This window comes from Lutra lutra, chromosome X, assembly GCF_902655055.1.
Source record: "Lutra lutra chromosome X, mLutLut1.2, whole genome shotgun sequence".
Lineage (NCBI taxonomy): Eukaryota > Metazoa > Chordata > Mammalia > Carnivora > Mustelidae > Lutra > Lutra lutra.
The window spans coordinates 87,688,550-87,714,489 of record NC_062296.1 but is presented as its reverse complement, the minus strand read 5'-3'; the positions used below and the strand labels follow the sequence as shown (position 1 = coordinate 87,714,489).

Below are 25,940 nucleotides of genomic sequence, written 5' to 3'. Positions count from 1 at the left end.
CCTGAGAAAGCTGGACGTAGTGCGTGAAGGGCGTGGCGTGGCCGCTACGAAGGCGCGACAAAGCTGGTCGAGTCCGCGGAAAAGGTGAGCTCAGGCAAAGGTCAGAGGAATTACCAAGTGGAAAGGAGGGATGTGGGCCCAAGGGAGGGAACGTGGTGTCAGAGGAACGAGCGTGATTCAGGGGATAACACGCACGTGAACAAGATCGGTGGAAAGGCGGGGCCAGGGAATAGCATACGGGACACAAACTACGTAATAGGAAGAAGGTCCGTGTATAGGCGGAGCGCGAGGGCGTGACACATCCGTGAGGGCGTGACAAAGTCCAGCTCGAAGGAGGGGCGACCCAGGCAGGAGGCAGAGGCGCGGCCAAGTTAGTGCGCAGGCGCGTGGTCGCGGCTGCAGGCCTGGAGCGACGGCAGCAGAAGTGTAGCCAGGGCAGAGAACCAGTGCAGACCCAGGCTCTGGGTGGATGGAGAGAGTTCGGGCTCCGACGCGGTGAGCAAGCCCAAGGTGGGAGTTACCCTGCTTTGTCGGAGACTTGGGCTGGGGCGAAGGGGACGTGACGTGATTAAGCGAGGTGACGTACCCGGCATGAAAGGCGTGGCGAGACGTAATGCGACGTAGCCAAAATGGCCGCGCGCATGAGTCTCTCCCCGGTACAGAGTGAAAGGGTCCGCGTTCAGGGAAAAGTTCGGGTAAGGTCGGGCGGCGACTAGAGCATGAGGAGTAGCGGGTGCGCGTAGCCCACGTGGAGCTGGGACAAGCTGTCGGTTCCGGGAGGGTGGCCGCAGTCCCGGCCGGGCTTCTCTGTAGAACGGAGAAGAGGAGGCAGGGAATCGCTTTTTCCTTTTTCTAACCCTGTTACTTCACTTTGAGGGTCATGAGACACAGCTACATTTCTTTAGGGTTTTGCCCATGTAACGATAGAATAGCTGTCTCAGAGACTTTAGGAGGTAGGGAAATTGCAGTTCCAGAAACCGAGGCGTAGCAGACTGAGACTCACATCTGCACTGTGGCTCTTCCCCCCGCCGACCATGCCAAAAGCTATGGACAGATTCATAACCACCCCCAGAGAGCAGGGGCTCAGCAGCATAGCTCTGATACATGAGCAGCAAAACTCATGTATCTGAGTTTTCTCTACTAAGTTGTTTTCTTTTTCATTTGTGCTCTACCCCAGATCTGGAGGGAAAGAACCCGCAAAACATGAGCGTTTTGGTGGCTCTGATTCTTTGTGGCATGAGTTAAAAGCTACTGTTTGGAAGCTGCCGGAAGCTCGTTATTATCACTGCAGTTCCTTCTCATTTATTTTTGCTGAGAAAGCTTGAAAAATACCAAACGATGACAAAGATGTGTACAGCTAAATTTGGGTGGAATTAATTTTCTGTCAGTCCCTGAAAGTCACAGTATTTTCTGTTTTCCTTTCGTCCCATACTGTGAATCTGGCCATATCCTCTCTGCTGAAAAGTCTTCTGGATTATGTAGGAGAGAAGTCTGGTATCTCTGGTAAGAGGAGCTGCTCCACACCCTGCCCATAACCTGCCCCTGCACATCCCTGAGAACTGTCATTGTTCTCAGCTTGCTTTGGAGTTTACAGTGAACCAAAGTTCACCACACCCACTCTCCCTTCTGGGTCTTGGTAAAGAGCTGCACTATTTTTGAATATTTTGGAAACAAAAATCTCTCTAGCCCCATGACCTTTGCTGAGCACCATACCTACCCTGGAAACTCTGCTAAGACTTTTTCTCTCGCTCTCCCCTTGGACCTCAAATCCATAGGATTGGCAGGAAGACTCTGTCCTCTTTCCTTTCCCACCTGTTCCTTTTGCCGCTTGTTTCTCTCTTCAGGCGTTCGTTCATCCTCATTCTGCCACCGGCATCACCCAGCCATAAAAGCACAGGGTCTTCAACAACTACTTCCCTTCTCCCTCCTCCAGTTGAGTGCCAAATCCTATGTTTTTTACCCAAATGACCATCTCTTGAATACGAAGAACGTTGGTGCATCACTACTGTCACCCTTTAGTTCAGTGCTTCATACTGTCTCACTTGGGTTACTGGAATTTCATTTCACACTCTCGTGCCCAAATCTGACCTACGGATGTCCCACCCAGGACCTGGCTGCACAGTGCGGTCCTCATCTCAGTTCACGGCAGCTCCATCCTTCCAGTTGACTAGGCCAAGAAGCTTCTAGCCATCCTTTACTCCTTTCTTTCACGTCTCACAGGCATTCTCCAAGATAGAGCCAATGCCGAACCACTTCTCACCACTTCTGCCATGACATGTTTTGTTCCAAGCCCCTGGATTGTCCTGAAGGATCTTCCCTGCTGCTTTCTTGCTTCCTATCCCAGTTGATTTCCAGTAGGGCAGCCTGAGTGATCTTTCAAAAATATAAATCAGGTGGTGTCCCCCCTCTGCTGCCAAAACTCCACTGTGTCCCGATTTCGCTTAGAGCAGTGGTTTCCAGTCAGAGGTGATTCCCCTTTCCCGGGGACATCTGTGGCATCTGGAGACATTTTTGGTTGTCCCAGTTGGAGGGAGGGTGCCATTGGCATCTAATGGGTAGAGGCCAGGGATGCTGCTAAACATCCTGCAACATATAGGACAGCCCCAAACGGTTACCTGGTCGGATGGTAGTATGTCATGGTTGAGAAACTGTGAGTTGGAGAAAACACCTTTACAGTGGCCTAGAAATCTACATGGTCTGGCATCCATGACCTCTCCACCTTCTCTCCTACTACCCTCCTCCTAGTGCACTCGATTCCTGCCATCCTGGCCTCCTTACTATCCCCTTGTATGTGCCAGACACGCTCCCACCTCAGGGTCTTTGCACAGGCAATTCCCTCTTCCTAGAGTACCCTTCCTCCTGACAGCCCTATTACTAATTCCTTCATTTCCTTCAGTCTTTTGCTCAAATCTCACCTCTGTAAGGCCTCCTTTGAGCAACTTATTTTAAATGCAATGCCCCTTTCCCAGTGGCACTCCAAATTTACCTTATCCTGCTCTATTTTTCACTGAGTATATTATAATGTGATTGTCAGTACAAGTGACTTACATATTACACTGCTGTTTATTGTCTGTCTTCCCCAGTAGAATGTAAGTTCCACGAGGGTAGGGACTTTGTTTTCTCCTTCCCAATGATCCTAGAACGATGTCTGGCATTTAATAGATGTTTGATTGCTGTCCTGATGAATGAAAGGATTAAAGAATGATGGACTGAATGAAGGATGGTTGAAGGAATGTCCTTGTCACTGACCTTCCTGGCTCCACTCTGCGCACTCCGTTCCCTCCTGTGCTGTGCACATGGGGTCATCAGAAACCATCCTGTGTTTACGGAATAATACCTGAGGGTCAGGGCGCCTGGATGGCTCAGTGGGTTAAGCCTCTGCCTTCGGCTCAGGTCATGATCCCAGGGTCCTGGGATCGAGCCCCGCATCGGGCTCTCTGCTCAGCAGGGAGCCTGCCTCCACATCTCTCTCTGCCTGCCTCTCTGCCTACTTGTGATCTCTGTCTGTCAAATAAATAAATAAAATCTTTAAAAAACAAAAAAACCTGAGGGTCTTCCAGTCTCTTGAAAATCGGTATTCTTCAAATCAATTTCAAATCCCCACCTGGCTCCATGCTTCAGTTGTGTCACATGCATCTGTTGGGGAGATTGACATACAATTAACCATCCCAAGTAGGGAGGCCTGGCACACATTCTCCCTCACAGTCCTCACAAAGAACCAACCGTACTGGCACCTTGATCTCGGACTTCCAGCCTCCAGGACTGTGAGACAATAAATTGCTGTTGTTGTTTTGTTTTGTTTTGTTTAGATTTTATTTATTTGTTTGACAGAGAGAGACCACAAGTAGGCAGAGAGGCAGGCAGAGAGAGAGGAAGGGAAGCAGGCTCCCTGCCAAGCAGAGAGCCCAATGCGGGACTCGATCCCAGGACCCTGAGATCATGACCCAAGTTGAAGGCAGCAGCTTAACCCACTGAGCCACCCAGGCGCCCCTAAATTGCTGTTGTTTAAGCCACGCAGGTTGTGGTTCTTTATTACAAACTGATACACTGGCCCTAAGACCTCACGTAGGGATTTAGGCCTGGAGGTGAGGCACTTATATGGGATTCATGAACTTCCCACTGGTGCGCTTTAATGTGGTGGCCGTGTATTGTGGACTGAATGTTTCTGCTCTCCCTACCCCCATCCATATGTTGAAGCCCTAACACCCAGTGGGATGGTATTAAGAGATGGAGCCTTTGTGAAGTAATAAGTCATTAAGTAATTAAGTCATGAGGTTGCCACTCCAGGGTAGGATTAGTGTCCTTATAAGAAAAGGGAGAGTCTAGAGCTTGCTGTCTGTCCATCACGTGAAGGCATAGTGAGAAGGTAGCTGTGTACAAGCTATGAAGTGAATTCTCACCAGGAACCGATTGGCTGGAATGTTGGTCTTCGGTTTCCAACCCTTAAAACTGTGCAAAATAAGTCTGTTGTTGAAGCCACTCGGTTTGTGGTATTTTGGTCTAGCAGCCCAAGCTGGTTAACACACCGTGCATTTTCACTCCCTGCCTTGAGTGTGTTCACCGGCAAAGTGATGCATACAACAGAGTGCCTGGCGCCTTGCAGTGCTTGTCCCGACACGTGGTGTGCTGCTGGTTATAAAGGGTTCCTCCTGGAGCCCTCATTTGTTCCTTCCAGGAAGTAGCTGCTTTCAGTGGACACAGCTCAGGGGTGGGTTTTTTTTTTTTCTCTACTTTCCCTTGGGTGTGGCCTTCTTTCTTCTTCCTCAGAGTTGGCAAGTATGAGGTAGCAATACGGTGGGGAAGATCTAGTTTACAGTCAGGTAGTAGTGAGGTACATGAAGAGGAGAGGGTGAAGTGAACATTTCCCTTTTTCTTTTTAAGATTTTATTTATTTGACAGAGATCACAAGTAGGCAGAGGCAGGCAGAGAGAGGTCGGGTGGGGGGAAGCAAGTTCCCCAGACAGCCCGATGGCGGGGCTCCATCCCAGGACCCTGGGATCATGGCCTGAGCCGAAGGCAGAGGCTTTAGCCCACTGAGCCACCCAGGCGCCCCGAACATTTGCCTTCTTGCTCAGCATTGCTGGGGATCATAATGTGCTTTTTTTGTATCTTATGTTCTTCTCAGAAAGATGGTATACAGAAACAGAGTTCCAGGGGCGCCTGGGTGGCTCAGTCATTAAGTGTCTGCCTTTGGCTTGGGTCATGGTCCCCGGATTCTGGTATCAGGCCCTGCATCAGACTCCCTGCTCAGTGGGAAGCCTGCTTCTCCCTCTCCCACATCCCCTGTTATGTTCCCTCTCTTGCTGTGGATCTGTCAAATGAGCAAAGTCTTTAAAAAAATTTTAAATAAAATTGGAAATTGGAAATAAAGTTCCAGTATGTAAGTGACATGTGTCTTCAGTGCCCCTCAGTTTCTCTTTTGTGTCTTTGGGCCCCTCTCTTCCCCTGGCCACCACTGCCAGACAGTTGAGTGGCCTCTGATAGGCCGAAGGCAGACTCTGAGGAGTCCTGGATGGTTTATGATGTGCATTTCCAGAGGCTTCAAGGGGGAGAAACTAATGGCCTGCCTGCAAGGTAGAGTTCATGCCTTGTTCCTCTTTGCATGGCAGCACCCAACATGGTTCTTGGAACAAAGGAAATGACAATGAACGTTGAAATGCAAACATTTACTGGCAGAATTCCCATCCCTGTGATGCTAGCTTAGATTTGTCTTTGGGTCTGGTCCTCCTTCAGATCGGGCGGAGGTTTAGGGACCTCCAGATCTTACAGGGAGGGGCATGAGGCCCTCGTCTGCAATGGCAAGCACTGAAAAGTATTTCGAAAGTGTGAAGGACCCCACAACTGGGTGGGGGAGGCATCTAGGAAGAGCCTTTCATACGGAGCAGGAACGGGCTGGCAGTCGCTTCCCGGTCTGGAGTTCTGGAAATCGGGATCCTCATCTCCATCACCAGGGAAGTGTGCCCAGGTCACCAAGCCGCTGTCACGGGCCAGGCAGCGTGTCCCTGAGAGATGCAGCTGTGACGAGACAGACCGGGTCCAAGCGCCGCGGGGCTGGGTGGCTGGGGAGGGGGCGTCATCTAGTACCTTTTGGATCAGGTGTGGGGCTCCAGGAGGCGCCCTGAGGGGGTTGAAGAGGGCGCTGGGCTCTCCCAGTTAGCGGTGAGTGCAGGGGCAGGGGAGGCTTCTAGGAAGGGATGCTGGAAGGAAGACCCGAGGGGAGGGGAGGCATTCACCAGGCACAGGGGGAGGAGGAGGAGGGGTCCAGGGAAGGAGGAGCATCTGCACAAGCCCTGAGACCAGAGGGCGCTTGGGGAGTGGGAAGAACCAAAGGCCGTGGGGCTGGTGTGCAGGCAGGAGCAAGGGGTGGACTGAGGCCACGCGGTCAGCGCCAGGGTACTCTGCCAGGCGGCCGGACCTCCGTCCCAGGTGCCCAAATGGTGTCGCTATTGGCTGCCAGGAGGCATCTCAAGTGATGACAACAAACACTTTGAAATCGACACTGGATGGGCGCCTGGGTGGCTCAGTGGGTTAAGCCGCTGCCTTCGGCTCAGGTCATGATCTCGGGGTCCTGGGATCGAGCCCCGCATCAGGCTCTCTGCTCAGCAGGGAGCCTGCTTCCTCCTCTCTCTCTGCCTGCCTCTCTGCCTGTTTGTGATCTCTCTCTGTCAAATAAATAAAATCTTTAAAAAAAATAAAAAAAAAAAAAAAAAAAAGAAATCGACACTGAAATGAAGGTATAGTCAGGAGAAGAAAGTTGTTTTGTTTCTGACCTTGTTCGCTCACTTGCTACCGGGATAGGAGTTTTCAGGAAAAGTGGATGTAGCATTACTGGGTGGGGGAGGCAGGAAAGAGTGAAAGTTAATATTGTAATTTCTGAACGCTCCGGAAAGCATTGTTTTCTGAGACCTTCACTTGGAACACGAGACGGGTAGAGACGTCATCAGGGCAGTCATAAATGAATATTCATGTTGGACCTACTTACAGATTAGTTCAGGATTAACCTCCATTTCCCCCATGACCAAGGGATACAGTGTTATACCTGAAACTGCAGAGAGTCACAGAGCATTTAAGCTTAGATTTCAAAACCACTCAGGACTGTTTTGACAGAATGGATCCTTGTGTTTTTTTAAAGCCATCCAGATACAGATTGATTTTTTTTTTTTTTTTTTAACCCAGGAGCTTTAATCTTCGGTTTCTTTTTACGTGTAAATACCCTGCTGGATATGGAATTTGGATTTCAGCAAGTACATGTTCTTTTAATTTTAAGAAACTACTATAAACAGCCTTCTCATTCTTGTGGTTAAAGAGAAGATGTTTTCTCTGGGCCTCTAATATTTGCCGACCTTAAAGAAAGGCAGGGCTCCTGAGTCAGTCTTCCAAATCCTGCCAATGAGGTGACGAATGAATTTGAGGAAGAGGAGTGGATAAAGTATTGAGTCATTCCCCCTCCGCCCCCCCAGCCCCAGCCCTGCCCTGTGGACGCATCGTCTGCGTGTGGTTGTCCCGCTTGGAGCTTTCCACCCGACGGTCGGTCTCCGTTGCTCACAGCTTTGCCTCCTCTGTCCTCCTGCCTCTAGGTTATCAGGTTCCTGCAAGTTATCCGGGGCCCCCGTCCGGATTCCAGGCTAAACATGGTGGTGATGAGTAGCCTGAGGGTCATTCTTCAAGCCTCTCCCTGCAAGTCACTGTGGAGAAGATTCCAGACCCCCAGGTTCGTGCCAGCGAGGCCCTGCAGCCTCTACACCTGCACATACAAAAGCCGGAACCGAGCCCGTGAGTACACAGCCGCCTTAAGGAGAGCAAGAGGTGTGGGCATCTGGGGGCGCAGTCGCCTAAGCGGTCGACTCTTGGTGTCGGCTCAGGTCGTGGTCTCGGGGTCGTGAGATCGAGCCCCGCGTCAGCTCCACACTCAGCTTGGAGTCTGCTTGAGAGTCCCTCTCCCTCTGCCCTTCCTCCCTCCCCACCTCTGCCGGCCCTGCTGGCCCATGGTCCCTCTCTCAGATAAATACGTGTTTAAAAAGAGAGTGGGCGAGAGGCCTGGTGCTATATGACAGTCACACGTGTCCTGTGTTTACCCATATGGTGTCAGTGGCATTCCAGAGTGGGATTGTGTGCCTTCAGAACCGTGAGAATAACTACCGGTTTCTGTTTCTCTTCTAAAATAAATTCTTTTTTCCCGGATTTGTTGACATAGACTTGCCACCTGATGTCATGTAGGTCGAAGGTGTGCAGTGTGCTGATTTGATATGCATATATGTTGCAAAATGATTTCCATAATAAGGTTTGGAAAGACCTTTTCTTGCCTAATTTTAACATGTTAAAATGATGTCATGCAGGGCCACCTAGGTCTCTCTGTCAGTTAAGTGTCTGCCTTCTGCTCAGGTCATGATCCCAGGGTCCTGGGTTCGGGCCCTGCATTGGGCTTCTTGCTCAGCAGGGAGCCTGGTTCTACCTCTCCCTCTGCCTGCCACTCTGCCTACTTGTGCTCTCTCTATATCTCTGTCAAGTAAAAAACAAACAAACAAACAAACTTCAAAAAAGTAAAAATGATGCCATGCAGAAGTAGGGTAAGAGAGGTGTCCCAGTTTCAAATACTCTGGAACCCATTCTGTATTGTTCTTGTTGACATTGATCCACAGACGGCCAGTTATTTCTGCGAGTCTTAACGTTCTGGAAGTTGCATGTTAATGTTTGTAAGCAGGTCAGTAGCTTCACACTCTGGAATGTTCTTTCTGAAGTCACAAATTGTAGGGTTCATTCTCTTCGACCAGCTTAGCAGTGTGTTCTCTGCTGTAGACGCAGCATATGGAGCGAGGCAGCCGATGGCCTTTCCTGAACGCTTTTGCATCTCGTTCCCCTCCTGAAGTACCAGTTCGGTGCCCCGTCCCTACAGTGCAGCAATTGTCCAGCGAGGCACTGCTGACGGGGGGCGGGGGGTGGGGGTCATTCTATGTTGTTGTGGGTAGAGTGCACACTGTAGATGTTGAATGACATTCTGAATATCCCTGAGGAACAAAATAATCCTGGTAAAGAACCAACAAAATGATGGGAGGAGGATAATGTATGTGTTAGTGGAAAGAGGATTTTAAAGTTTAATGAAATGGCTAGGAATAGTTTATATATTTCCCACTTTTCTCCACGAACTAATGCAGTTTTAAATGTTGACTTCCTTCAAAATTCCAGGTTTCTTAACTTTTCCTCCTTTGGTTTCCTCTCTTTGACCCTGTATTGCACATAAGAAAGGAATTGGTTAGTAATGCTAATTGAGCTAAATTCATTGTTGTAAAACTGCTTTGTAAATATATTTTCATTTTAAGTTTATTTTGCTTCTTCCGACATTGTGTTCTCAGAGTAAACTGGCTGGAGTCCTAAGTTTCTAGTTGTTGGGTGAGGCTTCCTACCAGCAGACCCACATCCTACTCTGATGGCTTATTCTCAATATTTGCATTTTGGGGTCTGAAGCTTCAATTAGAAAAAAAAAATAGTCATACTTGGCTAGCTAATGAAATTGTGTGTGAGTGTAGTAGTTTTCCTTGATTTATTTTTGTTTGTTTTTACTTAAAAATGACATTTAAAGGTATAAAATTCAATAAGCTAATGTCTTCAAGATAGTTTGCTTCTTTCAGTATTGACAAACCCAAAGAGTCGTAGCTTGGGGATGTGGGGCTTCCCTTGATTCACTTCCCACATCAGACAAAATGTTCTTTTTTGTAAGTTACTAAGGAAAACAGGTAACAGCTGTGATTTGATTTGTCTTTTGGCATGTTTTTTTCACTGGGGAGAATTTATGGTCTCTGCTATCCTGAGCTACTGAGCATTTCCTGTTGCTAAATCCCAGACCTCCTGCTGATCAGTTGTAAAGACAGTACACAGCGCATCTGGCAACTTACTACCCAGCAGAAGGCCCATTGTATAGTCGTGACCCAGAACAATCCAAGACCTTTGAGGGTTAGAAAAGATAACCTGGAAAATCCTTCGCTAGTGCTGCCGCTGGGTGAGGACGGTGCCGGCAGGTCCTTCTAGCACTAGGCTTATCGCCGTCACGATCTTTATCGTCGTCACAGGCTCAGTGCCTCCCTCAGATGCTTGGACATTGTTCAGATGGGGTTAAGGAGGATGAGGAGTAAAGGAAGTGGGAGGATATGGCCGATTCCGAAAGCGGCGTTTCCCTAGAGCCTGTCTGTGCTCTGTGCCTCACCTCAGTCTCCGCTCCCCGCCTCCTGGGGAAGCATTGTCTGTCCGCTCAGATGGCTGTTCGCTGGTATCTCCAGTAGCAGACAGTAAATGTTGACAGCCGTGGATCTATTACCCAGGGTGCAAATAAAATCAGTTTCGCTTAGTGTATCATCTAGTGAAATTTAGCTTCATCGTCACATGAAAAAAAAATATATTAGGCAGAGATTTTAGGGCAGAAGAAAATAAATTTAATCATGTTAATTTTTTTAATTTAATAAAATCAACTAGAATGGAAATGGTACAGATTTGTTGTTATTCCAATGATAATCCTAACGATCTCCCTAGTTTTTAAAGGAAAAGAAACATTTTTCTTTTAGGACAGCATGGAATGGAGTGGCACTGTATAAAATCTAGCCACTGGACCCATGTGGGTATTTTCACATAAATGTCAGTTTATTATAATTTTATGGGCACATGTTGCTAGTGCTTACCATATTGAAAATCTCCATCATCAGAGAAAATTGTATTTGACAGGACTGGTGTGTATTATAACTGAAATGTGTTAGAAAGTTGTTTTGTTATTTCTGCAATTAATTTTGAAGGGCGAAAATCCTCGAGAACATTAGTATTAAAAAGTTTATTTTGCAGTGTCTTCCCAAGAAGTCTGGTAATCCCAAAGTAATATAGATTCAGGATGCATCAGATGATGTCATTAACATTCAGATAACCTTGAGAAACTGTAGGCTGATAAAGAGCCCTCTAGAATTGTATTAATATCTTCAGAGGTGTCAGCAGCAAGAAGGAGCTAACAAAAAACCTGGCAACTGTGGGCTCCAGTCTCCTGGGGCTGATAACTCTGTGTGTGTGTGTGCGCGCGCGCGCGCGTGTGCGCGTGCATGTCTGCCGGGGTTACCTGGGCTTGGCATCAAAGTGCCTCTTACAGCCCTCGTGCTCTGCATTTGGTCGTTCTGTGATCATCCTTAACGGTTCATATGGGAGGGGGCTGTCCCTGTGTATCCTTTCACTGTGCTCATCTTTAGGCCTACTAAGATGCTCTTCAGTTTGATGAGGAAATCGCATATCGAGAGAAAGGTCAGGAACAGGGCAAGGCATGGGAGAAAACGCCAATGAGGTTGTAGAAGAGTAATGTCCAGTGGATAAATAACGTGAGCCACCAATAAGAGCCATATAGGCAAGTCTGTGTTTTCCATCAACCACGTTAAAAAAGAACAAATAGGGGGCGCCTGGGTGGCTCAGTGGGTTAAAGCCTCTGCCTTCGGTTCAGGTCATGATCCCAGGGTCCTGGGATCGATCCCTGCATTGGGCTCTCTGCTCAGCAGGGAGCCTGCTTCCTCTTCTCTCTCTGCCTACTTGTGATCTCCGTCTGTCAAATAAATAAAATTTAAAAAAAAAAGAACAAATAGTATGTCAGTTACATCTCCGTAAAACTGAAGGAAAAACAAATATATTTGTTCGTTTATGAAATTCTGTACAGGGAATATATATTTTACCTGTAAAAAGTATTGAGATAGTTTACATTCTTTATTTTGTACTAAGTTTTCAAAGCCAGCCCCGTGGGTGTTATAGACATTCATGGCATATCTCTCTTGGAATGACTGAGGGGAATAGTGTGGTAAGACCAGAGTTTGGGAAGATTGAAGAAAAAGGAAATTTAGGTACCTGAGGTGGGTTCCTAATAGGAAAGCCTTGGTATTAGATGCAGATTAAGACATGGCATACAGACTTTAACACAGGAACAGCGTGATGAGTGGTGATTTAGGAGAACTGGTGAATGGCAAAACATAGTAAAGGGTATTGAGATCAAGACGCATGGTATGAAGTCCAGGGTGTAGGGTCCTGAGCTGGGCTGCTGGTCACGGGCAAGGCGAGAAAGAGATAAGCCTGAAAGATCCTTACAGAAAATATAACGTGATCCGTAAGGTAATAGGAATAAAGATGAAAGACTGGAACCTTCCAGTCTCTCTATCTTATATGTCCAGTGAACAGGCATTGATTAAGAGCCCCAGATCTTCTTGGGGTTTATACAATACTGGGAGAGGCAGATCATTAGGCACGTGTGCAAATGATTATTACACCTGTGTAATAAATGTTTTGAAGAAGAAAAATCAGAAAGTTAGGATTTTTTTTTTTTTAAGATTTTATTCATTCATTTGACAGAAATCACAAGTAGGCAGAGAGGCAGGCAGAGAGAGAGGAGGAAGCAGGCTCCCTGCTGAGCAGAAAGCCCGATGCGGGGCTCGAACCCAGGACCCGGGATCATGACCTGAGCCGAAGGCAGGGGCTTAACCCACTGAGCTACCCAGGTGCCCCAGAAAGTTAGGATTTTTTAAAAAAGAGGGTTCGTCATATAATAAGAGGGTACTCAAAAAGGTAAGGAGGTGACACTCTTGCTGAAGAGGTGACAAGCCAATAGTAGGAGCCAGCCCTGAGCTGAGTGAGGGGAAATTGAGTTTGGAGGAGGAGCGGGAAGCGAGGGGCTAAGGCTGGAAGGTGCTTTCTATGATTCAGGAGTTGAAAGAGGGACCCCCTGAGGCTGGAGACATAGGGTGGTACAAACACAAGATAAGTCAAAACCAGGTGTAGTCCTGTAAATAAGAACTAGAACCGAGCACGTTGTCGCTGTGGGATCTACAGGGATTTTGTTGTGCGTCTGCAGTGTAGGAGTGACCCCTTCCTAACGGCAGTGTGGCTCTGCTCGCTGCAACCGTGCTGGGTAAAAATCACTCTTTCTGTTCATTTCACTTTCCCCATATGAGAAGAACCTGAGAATGAAGGCACTATATTAATCAGAACACTTAATCCCCTTTCTATTTTGAGGAAAAGTGGGAGCAAAGTTTCAGAACACTTCAATCTGTGTTTTGTTAATATGGAGGGAGAAGGTGAGAGTGTTGGAGAGAAAAATTTTTCTTTCAATCTTAGAAGTTCTAACTGGTCTAGGAATTAAATTGACATGAGACAGAGCAACAAGAGAAAAAAAAACCCAAAAGTTAAATTACATGCATGTGGAGGCCCAATAATAAAATTGTCATCCATAGAAATGACCAAAGCAGGCAGCATTTTTACTGTTTAGACAAAGAAACAAGCACTCCGTGGGGAATTGGCAGGACAAAGAAAACCTATTATTCAGGATCTTCAGTTAGTAAGGAATTCTAAACAGAGTTTGGGCTGGAGTAGCAAATTAGTAAAAGGAACAAGGGTTACCTATGCAAGCTTCTTGGCTCTGGATTTCCTATCTCTGGTGATACGATTGTCTCAGTACCTCCTGGTGCGGGAAGGGTACCTTTCACAGGGGAGATTTATCTCCCGCTTTCTGGATGCAAAGGGGATTCCAAATGTTCTTATACTGGCTATTTCTTAAGTAATTTTAATGTGAAACAATAACCCGAAGTGGCGCATTTTGGGGTGACCTGCCCTTGGTACCCACAGGAAGAAAGAGCAAAAACGTGACTCTGTGTCTCACAATGGTTTATCTTGCAAAACAAACCCTTGGAGAAAGCTGGCTTCACTTGCGTGGTCACCTTAGAAGATAGTTTCTGTGTATTTATGAGGTATATCTAGATCGCTATCGCATATCTTTTTCTTTTCTTTTTCTTTTTGAATGGGGAGAAGGGTTGGGCTTGATAAAAACGCTAAGTAAGCAGATTGCTTTATTGTCTGTGCACGATCCTCTCTCTTGCTTTGAGAGCACAACTGCTCTGCAGTGGAAAACAAGTGAACTTGGCATGCGTATAGCTTCTTACCTTCTTTTTTTCCATAAAGAAGAAAAATCTTTTCTTTATCAGCATGGAAACAAACTAGTGTTTATGTCTTAACATAACTTGGTGGGGGCCTGATTTGGGTGCCCAGAGGAGCAAGTGGTGGGGGAAAGGAAACCTAGAAGCTGAAGTTGTGAACCAAAGGGCATACATTGATAGGAGCGTTAAGGTCACAAAAGAGCAAGGAGGGAATAGGTCCGGTTTTCTTGGACTAGTGTTGGCCTGGGTGAGGGTACATTCTGGGCATTTCCTGAATGGAGTGTGGGGGACGAGTCAGTCAAGGTGAAAAGAGGGATCGTCTTGGGGATCTGCTTATTAGTTTCCTTCTTGCCTAGTCTTTACGGGAGACCTTCCTGAGTTGGTTTTGAAGGATGTGAATACTCAAACCCTTAGCCACAGTCTGAGTATCTTAGAGAAGGTGTTGCAAGGTGTCCTTGTGCCAGGCATCCTTACAACTGAATCAGAACTGTTGACTTGTGTTAGAAGGTGGGAGAAGAATAGTAAAGCTTCCCCAAACTGGAAGGCACTTTAAGACTAGAAAACAGAACAGGGCACTCCGTACAGTTTATATACCCAGTTTTATTCAGAGTTAACTTACTGCAAGGTTATCAGGCAGGTGACTAATGATCCAGAAGGGGCACAGCTGCTATTTGCAAATTCTGAACCTAGGTCCGCAGATTTTATAGAGTGAGGGGACTCTCATGGGGCACGCTTGTGAGGTCTGAGCGTTCACGTGCATTTCAAAGGGTTTGCACGCACCTCATGGGCAGCTAACATTTACCAGACGTGGCACCAGCTGTGTGTCAGGAAAGGAGAGAGACTGTGTGTTATCTCTAATGGATTCATGGGAAGGCAAAGCAAACCTCAAACATTCTGGCCTTGGCTGGCATTTCTGAGGTATGGATATTAATCTGTAAGGGGCCCGTAACATATAACCCCAAGACAGGTCAGCAAACAAGATGGAGGACCGAAGATGGAGTCAGTATTGTCAGCACCCCTACAAGATGCTTTCTCATTTGCATTCTAATTAGATTATTATATTAAAATATTGTACCAGGCAAATGCATTTTTCTTTTAGGTTTCTGAAACAAAATTCTTATTCTCAAAGGAATAAGTTATTTCATACTAAGAAAATCAAGAAAAACACTGGGTTTGGATCTCTCCAGAGATAAGATGGTACTGTTTTATAATAAGAAAACAAAGAAGGAGAGAGGGGGGGGTGGGGAGAATACGTTGAGTTTGCAGAGACCATGGTTTCTCAAGTTCATTTGCATTTGGGGGTGTCATAATCTGTGCCTTAAAATGTTTAGCTGCATGTCTGGCCTCTATCCACTAGATGTCAGTAGCATTCTTTTCCAGTCGTGACAACCAAAAATGCATCTAGACATTGCCAAATGTCTTCTAGGGGCAGCATCTCTCCTTTCGTTGAGAACCAGTGGTCTACTCACAGGAGAGCCCTCTATCTCATTTTTATCCCACCCCAGCCCCCCAAAAAACCACCACCACCACCAAAACAAACCCAAAGGCTAGGATTTTTAATTTACAGATTTTAGCAGCTACCCAAGCAAAACAAATGTCTCCTTTGTAAAGGTCAACCAGAGGCAAGTTTCTGGGTTTTTTTTTCTTTTTTTTAATAATGAAAAAAGGTGTCTTGGAGCACCTGGGTGGCTCAGTTGTTAAGCGACTGCCTTTGTTTCCATCCTGGGGTCCTGGGATTAAGTCCCCTTCCTGCTCCCTGCTTAGCAGGAAGCCTGCTTCTCCCTCTCCCACTCCCCCGCTCTCTCACTGTTTCTCTCTGTCAAATGAATAAATAAAATCTTTAAAAAAGAAAAAAAGGTGTCTCTGTGAACCTGCTCTACAAAGTGGGTTGACTGAGTAGCAGCTGCCTTATCATTTTATCAGATCCTTACTCTCCCTCTTCATGGTGGGGTGAGGCTCAGAGGAGCATTGGTAATGATTCATCTAAATAAATATTTCTTCTGTCCCTGTTGCTCTTCGTTCTACCCATCTGGGGTGCTTTTAAGGGGCAGAGGATGGAGCACCCCGAGTCATGCATGTCGTTCCGTCCATCTTGCATGATGTCTCAGCAGCTGTCGGTGTTACAGGAAGTCCACCGAGATTTCTCAGAGACTTACGAGGAACACCCGGTGCTTGATTCTTCGTGGGAAATCAGTGTCAGTGGTGGGTGGCGTCTGTGTGGGACAGATTGTGCACGCACACCTAAATCTGTAATGGAGTGGGAGCGCTCCTTGTCAGTTGCAAACTCAACAGGAAGAAATTGATTTTGCACGTGGATACTCCTTCTGCTGCACCTTTACTATTTCAGCACGAGGAGGGAGCACTTCCCTTCTGCCCCAGCCAGAGCCCGGCCAGTGAGACACAGTTACAACCTGGGCAGTGAGAAACCACTACAGTTCCAGCTCCCAGGTTACTCTGTGGACTTTGTGTTCCTAAAAGCCTTCTCGGCTTCCTCCTTTCCTCTGTAAAAGAGCATTCCTCTCCTTCGTTCTCTGCACTTGTCTATGGTTTTGCTATAGCTTGCTTGTCCCAGATTGTAATTCTCTGCTTTTCCCTTCCCCGCCAAAGCCCCATTTTTTTTTTACTGGTGAAATGACTGGGAGTGTTATTCGTAAGGTTAGCCTATCTCCAACTAAGAAGTAGTGACTCCTTTTCCTCCCCAAATTCATCGGTACCTTCCTTCATTTTTCCAAAACCCTAGAGTGTTCCCCTCACCTCAGTTGGAAGCCTGTAATATTGCATTGTATAAATAATCCAGAAATCTTCAAAACTGTGAGCTAAATTACAGACTTTATTTCTACTAGACAAGAAATTAAAAACTTATGTTTTTATAAAAACTTTTATGAAAAGCTTTTTCATAAAAGGTTAGGTCTGGAGCCGACAACCAAGAAAGAGTTCTTGAAGGTCTTTGGTGGAAAAGGGTGGTTTTATTAAAAGTACTGGGACAGGACCCGGACAGGAAGAGCTGCTGCCCCAGGGTTGCCAGGGGTGGCTGGTTATATACTTGGGAGTTGAGGGAGGTAAGGGAAAGGGAGGTTTTCAAAAGAACTTTCTTATGCTAAAGGCTCACAGGATACTGGAGGCCTTGCCATTGTCAAGTTCAGGTTGTTTTTCCCTGTAGCAAGGCATTAACATCAAGACAGTTGGGAGCTTCCTGGAAGAATGGCCCACATGTCCCACCCAGGAGTGGGGGGTGGGGGTTGCAGGGTGTCCCCTGTGCTTTGTCCTTAGCTAGCCTTCTGTTCCCTCATCACTCTGGTGAACACTTGCTTTCCAAAACTTCTCCCTCCTCTCTCCCTCTGGCCTTTGTTGGAAAGAAAGTTTCACTGGAAAGTTTCAGTTGAAAGTTTGATTAATTTGTATTTGTATGTGAACCTGGTCTGGTGGTTGGGGCTCAGAAAATGATCAATAAGGAAAAGAAACGCATTGGGTAACAGCCTCCTTCCGCATGGTGCTGGTCTGCCCGCGTCTTCCTGTCCTCAGGAGACCGGGCACCATTTAGTTTAGGTGAGAGGAGAGGATGGACTGAGCGCTCCTGGCTGGCAGAGCAGCAGGCTGGTGGCTCCAGTGCCAGGCGCTCTCTGAGCGGCCTCTGTCCCGCTTCCGTCTGGCCCCTGAGCCCCTGAGTGGCTCGTCCCTGAGACTTGGATTGCATCCCCTCGGCACACCACAGCCCTGAACTAGCCTGGTGTGTGATCCCAGAGAGCGCATGTCCTGACGATGGCCCCCTGTGCTTTCTCCTAGTGCACCCGCTGTGGGAGACCGTGGACCTGGTCCCGGGGGGCGGGCGCCAGTCGCCCATCAACATCCGCTGGAGGGACAGCGTCTATGATCCTGGCTTAAAACCGCTCACCATCTCTTACGACCCGACCACCTGCCTCCACATCTGGAATAACGGGTACTCTTTCCTGGTGGAATTTGAAGATTCTACAGATAAGTCAGGTGAGAGCCCGACCTGTGGTCTTGTCCGGCATTAAAGGGACAGCCTGGTGTCAGCACAGGCCATACCACGCTGCCCCCTCTTTAAGCAGTGGCGTGGGACTCAACTGCACTGAGCTTTTCTTTTTTTAATGTGGTAACGTACATGTTACACGAAATTTGTCATCTTAACCATCTGTAAGTATGCAGTTCGGTAATCGGTCCAGTCACACTACTGTGCGACCCGCGCTCCCATTTGTCTCCATTACTCTCTGTTTGCAAAACTGAAACTGTGCCACTTAAACAGTAAATCCCCATTTTCCCTTTCTCTCAGCTCCTGGCTATGACCATTTTACCTTCTGTCTGTGAATTGGACTACTGGGTACTTCATGTAAGTGGAATTACACAGTATTTGTCTTTTTATGACTGGCTGATTTCACTGAGCATAATGTCAGCAGGGCTCATCCATACTGTAGCAGATGGCCGAATTTCCTTCTTTGTGAGACGGAATGATACTCCCTTATATGGATAGACCACATTTTGTTTATCCATTCACCTGTCTGTGGGCACTGGTTGCAGCCACCTTTTGGCTATTGTGAATAATGCGGCTGTGAACATTGTCCATATATCTGCCGTGGTGTTTCCCGTTGGTACATAACCCACTTGGAATTGCTGCATCATCATGAGAGGTTTTTGAGTATATGAACCATGTCCCTTTTATTTTCGTGTATATTTCCTTCTGGTATACGTGGTATTTCCTATTAATAGATATGTATCAGGACACCTGGGTGGTTCAGGTGTCTGCCTTCAGCTCAGGTCATGATCCCAAGGTCCTGGGATCGAGTCCCATGTCCGGCTCCTTGCTCAGCGGGGAGCCTGCTTCTCCCTCTGCCTGCATCTCTCCCTGCTTGTGCTCTTTCTCGCTGACAAATAAATAATAATAAGATCTTTTAAAAAAATAGATATGTATCTATGTATAGATTCTGTATTTGAAATTTTATTTAGTTACGTATTTGAATTTACTTTTACTTGAAACTATATATGTATTGATTGTTCATTTGAATTACTTTTATTTAAAATTTGTTCTCCGTGTGTTGAATGCGTGCTAACCTTCCTCTGCTTGTTGACATTACAAAGAGCTTCTGTATTAAATAGTAATACAAGTTAGCCAGATTTTATATGATAAGATTGCAATGCAGAGCAAAAGGATAGGCAAGAAAAAGACATTTTTTTTGTTTTTAGTCACCGAGTAACATGTATATATTTTGTCAACCAGTGACTGATTTATTCATTCTGTATTTACCGAGTGCCAGCCATGTGCCAGGCCTTGCACTAAGTGCCAGGAATACTAACTAGATTCTTGACCTCCCAGCATTCAAAGTCTAGTGAGAGATGCATGCATGAAATTAGAAGTATAAAGCAAGTGTAATTTGAGAAAGGGTTTCTAAAAGTGCTGTGGGACCACAGAGGAGGGGATGATGTAGACTGCTCAGAGAAGTCTGATGATTTCAGCAAGGACGGGTGTCAATTCAAAATGAACAAACCTTTTAGAATTTCTTTTAGGGCAGGGGGAAGGAAGAGAGTTTTATTCGAGCCCAAGTGAGGGCAGCTGCCCAAGGTACACAGTCTCCAGAGTGCTTCCAGTAAAGGATCATTTGAGGTAGGGCTATATACATTTTATATACATAAGCAGTTGCAACATTTTTAAGAAGTTACAAATTATTAGGCAAAGAACTTTTCAGGAAGTTGCAGCCCTTATCTTAAGTTTCCAGTATATGCAGAGCTATATGATTTTAACCTCTTAAGAACCAAGGAAGTTTCTTACTTTCTGTTATCTTTTGTGTTCAGAATGCACCTTTTTGGTTATTTTCTTTAACAAAGCACATATAGCACATGCTGTGAGGTATTGGCTGAGTCATTTTGACCTTGGTAAATGTTAAAGCAGAGCTTCCCTGGGAGCCCAGGAGCAGGACCCACAAATATTAAAAGTTCAAAATTTCCTTTATCAGGGGACATTTATCTTGGCTATTAAAGGATGAGTCGGAGTTTCTCAAGAGGATTAGAAGGGCGTTGGAGATGGATGGAAAATCATGTGCAAAAGCAGATGTTCAGAAAATGGCCAAAAACGAAGTGGCCAGAGTGTAGAATGCATTTTGGGGAGAGACAGGAAGAATGATGATCACTGACACTTAGGAGGGGAGATGGAAGGCAGGTTCATCAGTACTAGTTAGTTTTACATGACACCGTGACACAGCGTGATTTCATTTAGTTCATTAGTCAGTTGCTTTATTATTTAGAGATTAACCCAGTCAGTAGTGCAGGTCCACAAGGTCAGATTAATCCAAGTGTGAGATGGTGGGAGCTCACATGAAGGCTCTAAGAATTGAAGTAGGGAGAAAGCACATTTTTAAAAAGCATTTCTAAAATAAAAGTGTCATGAGCACAGTGTGAAGGCACACACACACGAATTGTGTCCACAGTGTCAGCCCTATCCAGTCCTAAGCAAGGTTAACATAATTACAAAGCAGGTTAAGGATTCCAAACTCAGTGACATTTCCCCACATGGTGAACTTGGTTTCTCACCTTTCACACAGAGCAGGACAGACAACAAAGAAGATAACCCAGGGGGGCAGGAAGTGAGGGAACCAAAAGTTAGGCTGTGGGCAAGGAGGTGAGAGAAGGCAGCAGTGGGCTGTCCAGCCCAAGTCAGTGCTCGGCGCTCACCGCTTCTGTTCAAGCCCCCAGAGGATCTCTGTTCTGTTCGGAGAGCCATCGGGCACCGTGTGTGGCAACAGGGGCCTTTAGTAAGTGGTCAGACATCCACAGGTCTTATCTGAGGCATCTGACTGTTGGCTGCAAAAGTCTTTTCTTTCTGAAGGGATCGAACCAGTCCTGGGCCTCTGCAGATTTCTGTACCTCTGCTCATTAGGAGGTCTGGGGTACCATCGGTTGGTGCTGGTCTCGGCGATCTCTGGTGGCTGCAGTATGCTTAACTGCCTGTTTCACTGCTTCACACAGGCCCCTGCTTGACGTGAGTGACTCCATCTTGCTATGTAGAAAAGCAACAGGACTTGGAGATGGACTCGTCGAGTGAGGAGAAAGCAACGTTAACCACATCCTTGAGTCCTCCCACTTGGGACGCTGGGGGGATGGTGATGCCAGAAAGGTCATGAATGATGGATGAGGAATAATTTTAGGGAAATAGAGAAAGCACGTAAGTAAATAAAAAAAAATTTATAACTTTTACCCTATTTAATTTTAAATATTACATTAAAAATACAAAGAAACACGTGTTGAGTGGTTATCCATCAAAGAAGAATTGTGTCCATTCCTGTTTAATTTCCATAAGGAGAATCTGCTTCTCTCAAGATAAGCATCTTTGCTACTTTTGATGCCATTGGATTAGGATTTTAGTATTTCCTGCAAATCAAGATGGGAATGAGCAAATACGGATCCCTCACTGAAATATTATCCACTTTCCTAATAAAAACTTTTTCTCATCAAATCTTTTATTTCAAAGTAATATTAATTGTTGCTTCTGCATTAATCTTTCCTCTTTGTATCTGTCTCATTTTGCATCACATCGTCATATGCTTTTCCCATTGGCTTTATTTTACGTAAAGAAACGTGTTTAAATACTGTAGGTTGAATAAGGCAAGAGATTTCTTTTGGAGCAATCCTATAGGGTCAGGCATTAATCCTTTTTATAGTGTTTCGGCTGTACTTGTTGCATCATAATGCAATCAAGTTTCAAAGCTTTGAGGATGCAGCAGCTGGAGGAAGATAATTTAGCTATGATAGCAATATTTTTAAAGATTTTATTTATTTGACAGAGAGAGCACAAGCAGGGGGAGGAACAGAAGGAGAGGAACAAGCAGGTTACACACTGAGCGTGGAGCCCAACACAGGGCTCCGTATCACAACCCTGAGATCATGACCTGAGCCAAAATCAAGAGTTGGGACACTTAACCAACTGAGCCACCCAGGCGCCCCTATGATAAGAATATCTTAGAAAGGTTTAAAAAAACTTACCAACTGTAAATGTATTCTAGAATGGAAAGATCGAACATTACGATATTGTTATTTAAGAATATTGGGATCAGGGCGCCTGGGTGGCTCAGTGGGTTAAAGCCTCTGCCTTCGGCTCAGGTCATGATCCCAGGGTCCTGGGATCGAGGCCCACATCGGGCTCTCTGCTCAACAGGGAGCCTGCTTCCCTCTCTCTCTCTCTCTCTGCCTGCCTCTCCATCTACTTGTGATCTCTCTCTGTCAAATAAATAAATAAAATCTTTAAAAAAAAAAAAAAAGAATATTGGGATCAGGGCGCCTGGGTGGCTCAGTGGGTTAAAGCCTCTGCCTTCGGCTCAGGTCATGATCCCAGGGTCCTGGGATCAAGCCCCACATTGGGCTCTCTGCTCAGCAGGGGGCCTGCTTCCTCCTCTCTCTCTCTGCTTGCCTCTCTGTCTACTTGTGATCTTTGTCTGTCAAATAAAATCTTTTAAAAGGGGGGGGGGGGGCGCCCCTGGGTGGCTCAGTGGGTTAAAGCCTCTGCCTTCAGCTCAGGTCATGATCCCAGGATCCTGGGATCGAGCCCCGCATCGGGCTCTCTGCTCGGCAGGGAGCCTGCTTCCCTTCTTCTCTCTCTGCCTGCCTCTCTGCCTCCTTGTGATCTCCGTCTGTCAAATAAATAAATAAAAATATTTAAAAAAAATAAAAAATATTGGGATCAATACACTGGTAAGATAAGCCATGCTTACAAGACAAGATTGTTACAACTATATTTCAAATGGTATAAAATGGTGTTGTCCAATATGGTATACATAAGGCTGGTGTGACTTTTAAGCACTTGAAATGTGGCTAATACAACTGAAGAAATGGGTTTTTAAGACTTTTTTTTTTTTTTTAACTTTTATTTTTTTTATTTTTTTTTAATTTTTTTTTTTAATTTTTTTATTTTTTTCAGCATAACAGTATTCATTATTTTTGCACCACACCCAGTGCTCCATGCAATCCGTGCCCTCTACAATACCCACCACCTGGTGCCCCCAACCTCCCACCCCCCACCCCTTCAAATTCTCAGATCGTTTTTCAGAGTCCATAGTCTCTCATGGTTCACCTCCCCTTCCAATTTCCCTCAACTCCCTTCTCCTCTCCATCTCCCCTTGTCCTCCATGCTATTTGTTATGCTCCACAAATAAGTGAAACCATATGATAATTGACTCTCTCTGCTTGACTTATTTCACTCAGCATCATCTCTTCCAGTCCCGTCCATGTTGCTACAAAACTTGGGGATTCATCCTTTCTTTCTTTTTTTTTTTTTTTTTTTTTTTTTTACAGCTTTATAAACATATATTTTATCCCCAGGGGTACAGGTCTGCGAATCGCCAGGTTTACACACTTCACAACACTCACCATAGCACATACCCTCCCCGATATCCATAACCCCACCCCCTCTCCCAACCCCCTCCCCCCATCAACCCTCAGTTTGTTTTGTGAGATTAAGAGTCACTTATGGTTTGTCTCCCTCCCAATCCCATCTTGTTTCATTTACTCTTCTCCTACCCCCTCGACCCCCCATGTTGCATCTCCTCTCCCTCATATCAGGGAGATCATATGATAGTTGTCTTTCTCCGATTGACTTATTTCGCTAAGCATGATACCCTCTAGTTCCATCCACGTCGTCGCAAATGGCAAGATTTCATTTCTTTTGATGGCTGCATAGTATTCCATTGTGTATATATACCACATCTTCTTTATCCATTCGTCTGTAGATGGACATCTAGGTTCTTTCCATAGTTTGGCTATTGTAGACATTGCTGCTATAAACATTCGGGTGCACGTGCCCCTTCGGATCACTATGTTTGTATCTTTAGGGTAAATACCCAGCAGTGCAATTGCTGGGTCATAGGGTAGTTCTATTTTCAACATTTTGAGGAACCTCCATGCTGTTTTCCAGAGTGGTTGCACCAGCTTGCATTCCCACCAACAGTGTAGGAGGGTTCCCCTTTCTCCGCATCCTCGCCAGCATCTGTCATTTCCTGACTTGTTAATTTTAGCCATTCTGACTGGTGTGAGGTGATATCTCATGGTGGTTTTGATTTGTATTTCCCTGATGCCGAGTGATATGGAGCACTTTTTCATGTGTCTGTTGGCCATCTGGATGTCTTCTTTGCAGAAATGTCTGTTCATGTCCTCTGCCCATTTCTTGATTGGATTATTTGTTCTTTGGCTGTTGAGTTTGCTAAGTTCTTTATAGATTTTGGACACTAGCCCTTTATCTGATATGTCATTTGCAAATATCTTCTCCCATTCTGTCAGTTGTCTTTTGGTTTTGTTCACTGTTTCCTTTGCTGTGCAAAAGCTTTTGATCTTGATAAAATCCCAAAAGTTCATTTTTGCCCTTGCTTCCCTTGCCTTTGGTGATGTTCCTAGGAAGATGTTGCTGCGGCTGACGTCGAAGAGGTTGCTGCCTGTGTTCTCCTCGAGGATTTTGATGGATTCCTTTCTCACATTGAGATCCTTCATCCATTTTGAGTCTATTTTCGTGTGTGGTGTAAGGAAATGATCCAATTTCATTTTTCTGCATGTGGCTGTCCAATTTTCCCAACACCATTTATTGAAGAGGCTGTCTTTGTTCCATTGGACATTCTTTCCTGCTTTGTCGAAGATGAGTTGACCATAGAGTTGAGGGTCCATTTCTGGGCTCTCTATTCTGTTCCATTGATCTATGTGTCTGTTTTTGTGCCAGTACCATGCTGTCTTGATGATGACAGCTTTGTAATAGAGCTTGAAGTCCGGAATTGTGATGCCACCAACTTTGGCTTTCTTTTTCAATATTCCTTTGGCTATTCGAGGTCTTTTCTGGTTCCATATAAATTTTAGGATTATTTGTTCCATTTCTTTGAAAAAAATGGATGGTACTTTGATAGGAATTGCATTAAATGTGTAGATTGCTTTAGGTAGCATAGACATTTTCACCATATTTATTCTTCCAATCCAGGAGCATGGAACATTTTTCCATTTCTTTGTGTCTTCCTCAATTTCTTTCATGAGTACTTTATAGTTTTCTGAGTATAGATTCTTAGTCTCTTTGGTTAGGTTTATTCCTAGGTATCTTATAGTTTTGGGTGCAATTGTAAATGGGATGGACTCCTTAATTTCTCTTTCTTCTGTCTTGTTGTTGGTGTAGAGAAATGCAACTGATTTCTGTGCATTGATTTTATATCCTGACACTTTACTGAATTCCTGTACAAGTTCTAGCAGTTTTGGAGTGGAGTCTTTTGGGTTTTCCACATAGAGTATCATATCATCTGCGAAGAGTGATAGTTTGACTTCTTCTTTGCTGATTTGGATGCCTTTAATTTCCTTTTGTTGTCTGATTGCTGAGGCTAGGACTTCTAGTACTATGTTGAATAGCAGTGGTGATAACGGACATCCCTGCCGTGTTCCTGACCTTAGCGGAAAAGCTTTCAGTTTTTCTCCATTGAGAATGATATTTGCAGTGGGTTTTTCATAGATGGCTTTGATAATATTGAGGTATGTGCCGTCTATCCCTACACTTTGAAGAGTTTTGATCAGGAAGGGATGCTGTACTTTGTCAAATGCTTTTTCAGCATCTATGGAGAGTATCATATGGTTCTTGTTCTTTCTTTTATTAATGTGTTGTATCACATTGATTGATTTGCGGATGTTGAACCAGCCTTGCAGCCCTGGAATAAATCCCACTTGGTCGTGGTGAATAATCCTTTTAACGTACTGTTGAATCCTATTGGCTAGTATTTTGGCGAGAATTTTTGCATCTGTGTTCATCAAGGATATTGGTCTGTAGTTCTCTTTTTTGTTGGGATCCTTGTCTGGTTTTGGGATCAAGGTGATGCTGGCCTCATAAAATGAGTTTGGAAGTTTTCCTTCTATTGCTATTTTTTGGAACAGTTTCAGGAGAATAGGAATTAGTTCTTCTTTAAATGTTTGGTAGAATTCCCCCGGGAACCCGTCTGGCCCTGGGCTTTTGTTTGTTTGAAGATTTTTGATGACTGTTTCAATCTCCTTACT

The 25,940-nt window shown here is 45.5% G+C and overlaps 1 protein-coding gene across 7 annotated transcripts in view; it reads left to right on the top strand.

Moving 5' to 3' along the window:
• Window positions 1–25,940, top strand: part of LOC125091378 (carbonic anhydrase 5B, mitochondrial-like) — a 32,421-nt gene continuing 6,481 nt past the window's right edge. For 4 of the 7 annotated variants that reach the window (XR_007124669.1, XR_007124668.1, XM_047714951.1 and 1 more), the window contains exons 1-3: window positions 572–695; window positions 7,578–7,773; window positions 17,715–17,912. Coding sequence is in view for 5 of the 7 variants with exons in the window: in XM_047714951.1 (XP_047570907.1) it covers window positions 630–695; window positions 7,578–7,773; window positions 17,715–17,912 (460 nt within the window). In the remaining 2 variants the exon portion in view is untranslated. Of the gene's footprint in view, window positions 85–332; window positions 511–571; window positions 696–7,577; window positions 7,774–17,714; window positions 17,913–25,940 lie in introns of those variants that run through there. The other 3 variants (XM_047714955.1, XM_047714954.1, XM_047714953.1) reach the window with 3 other exon arrangements.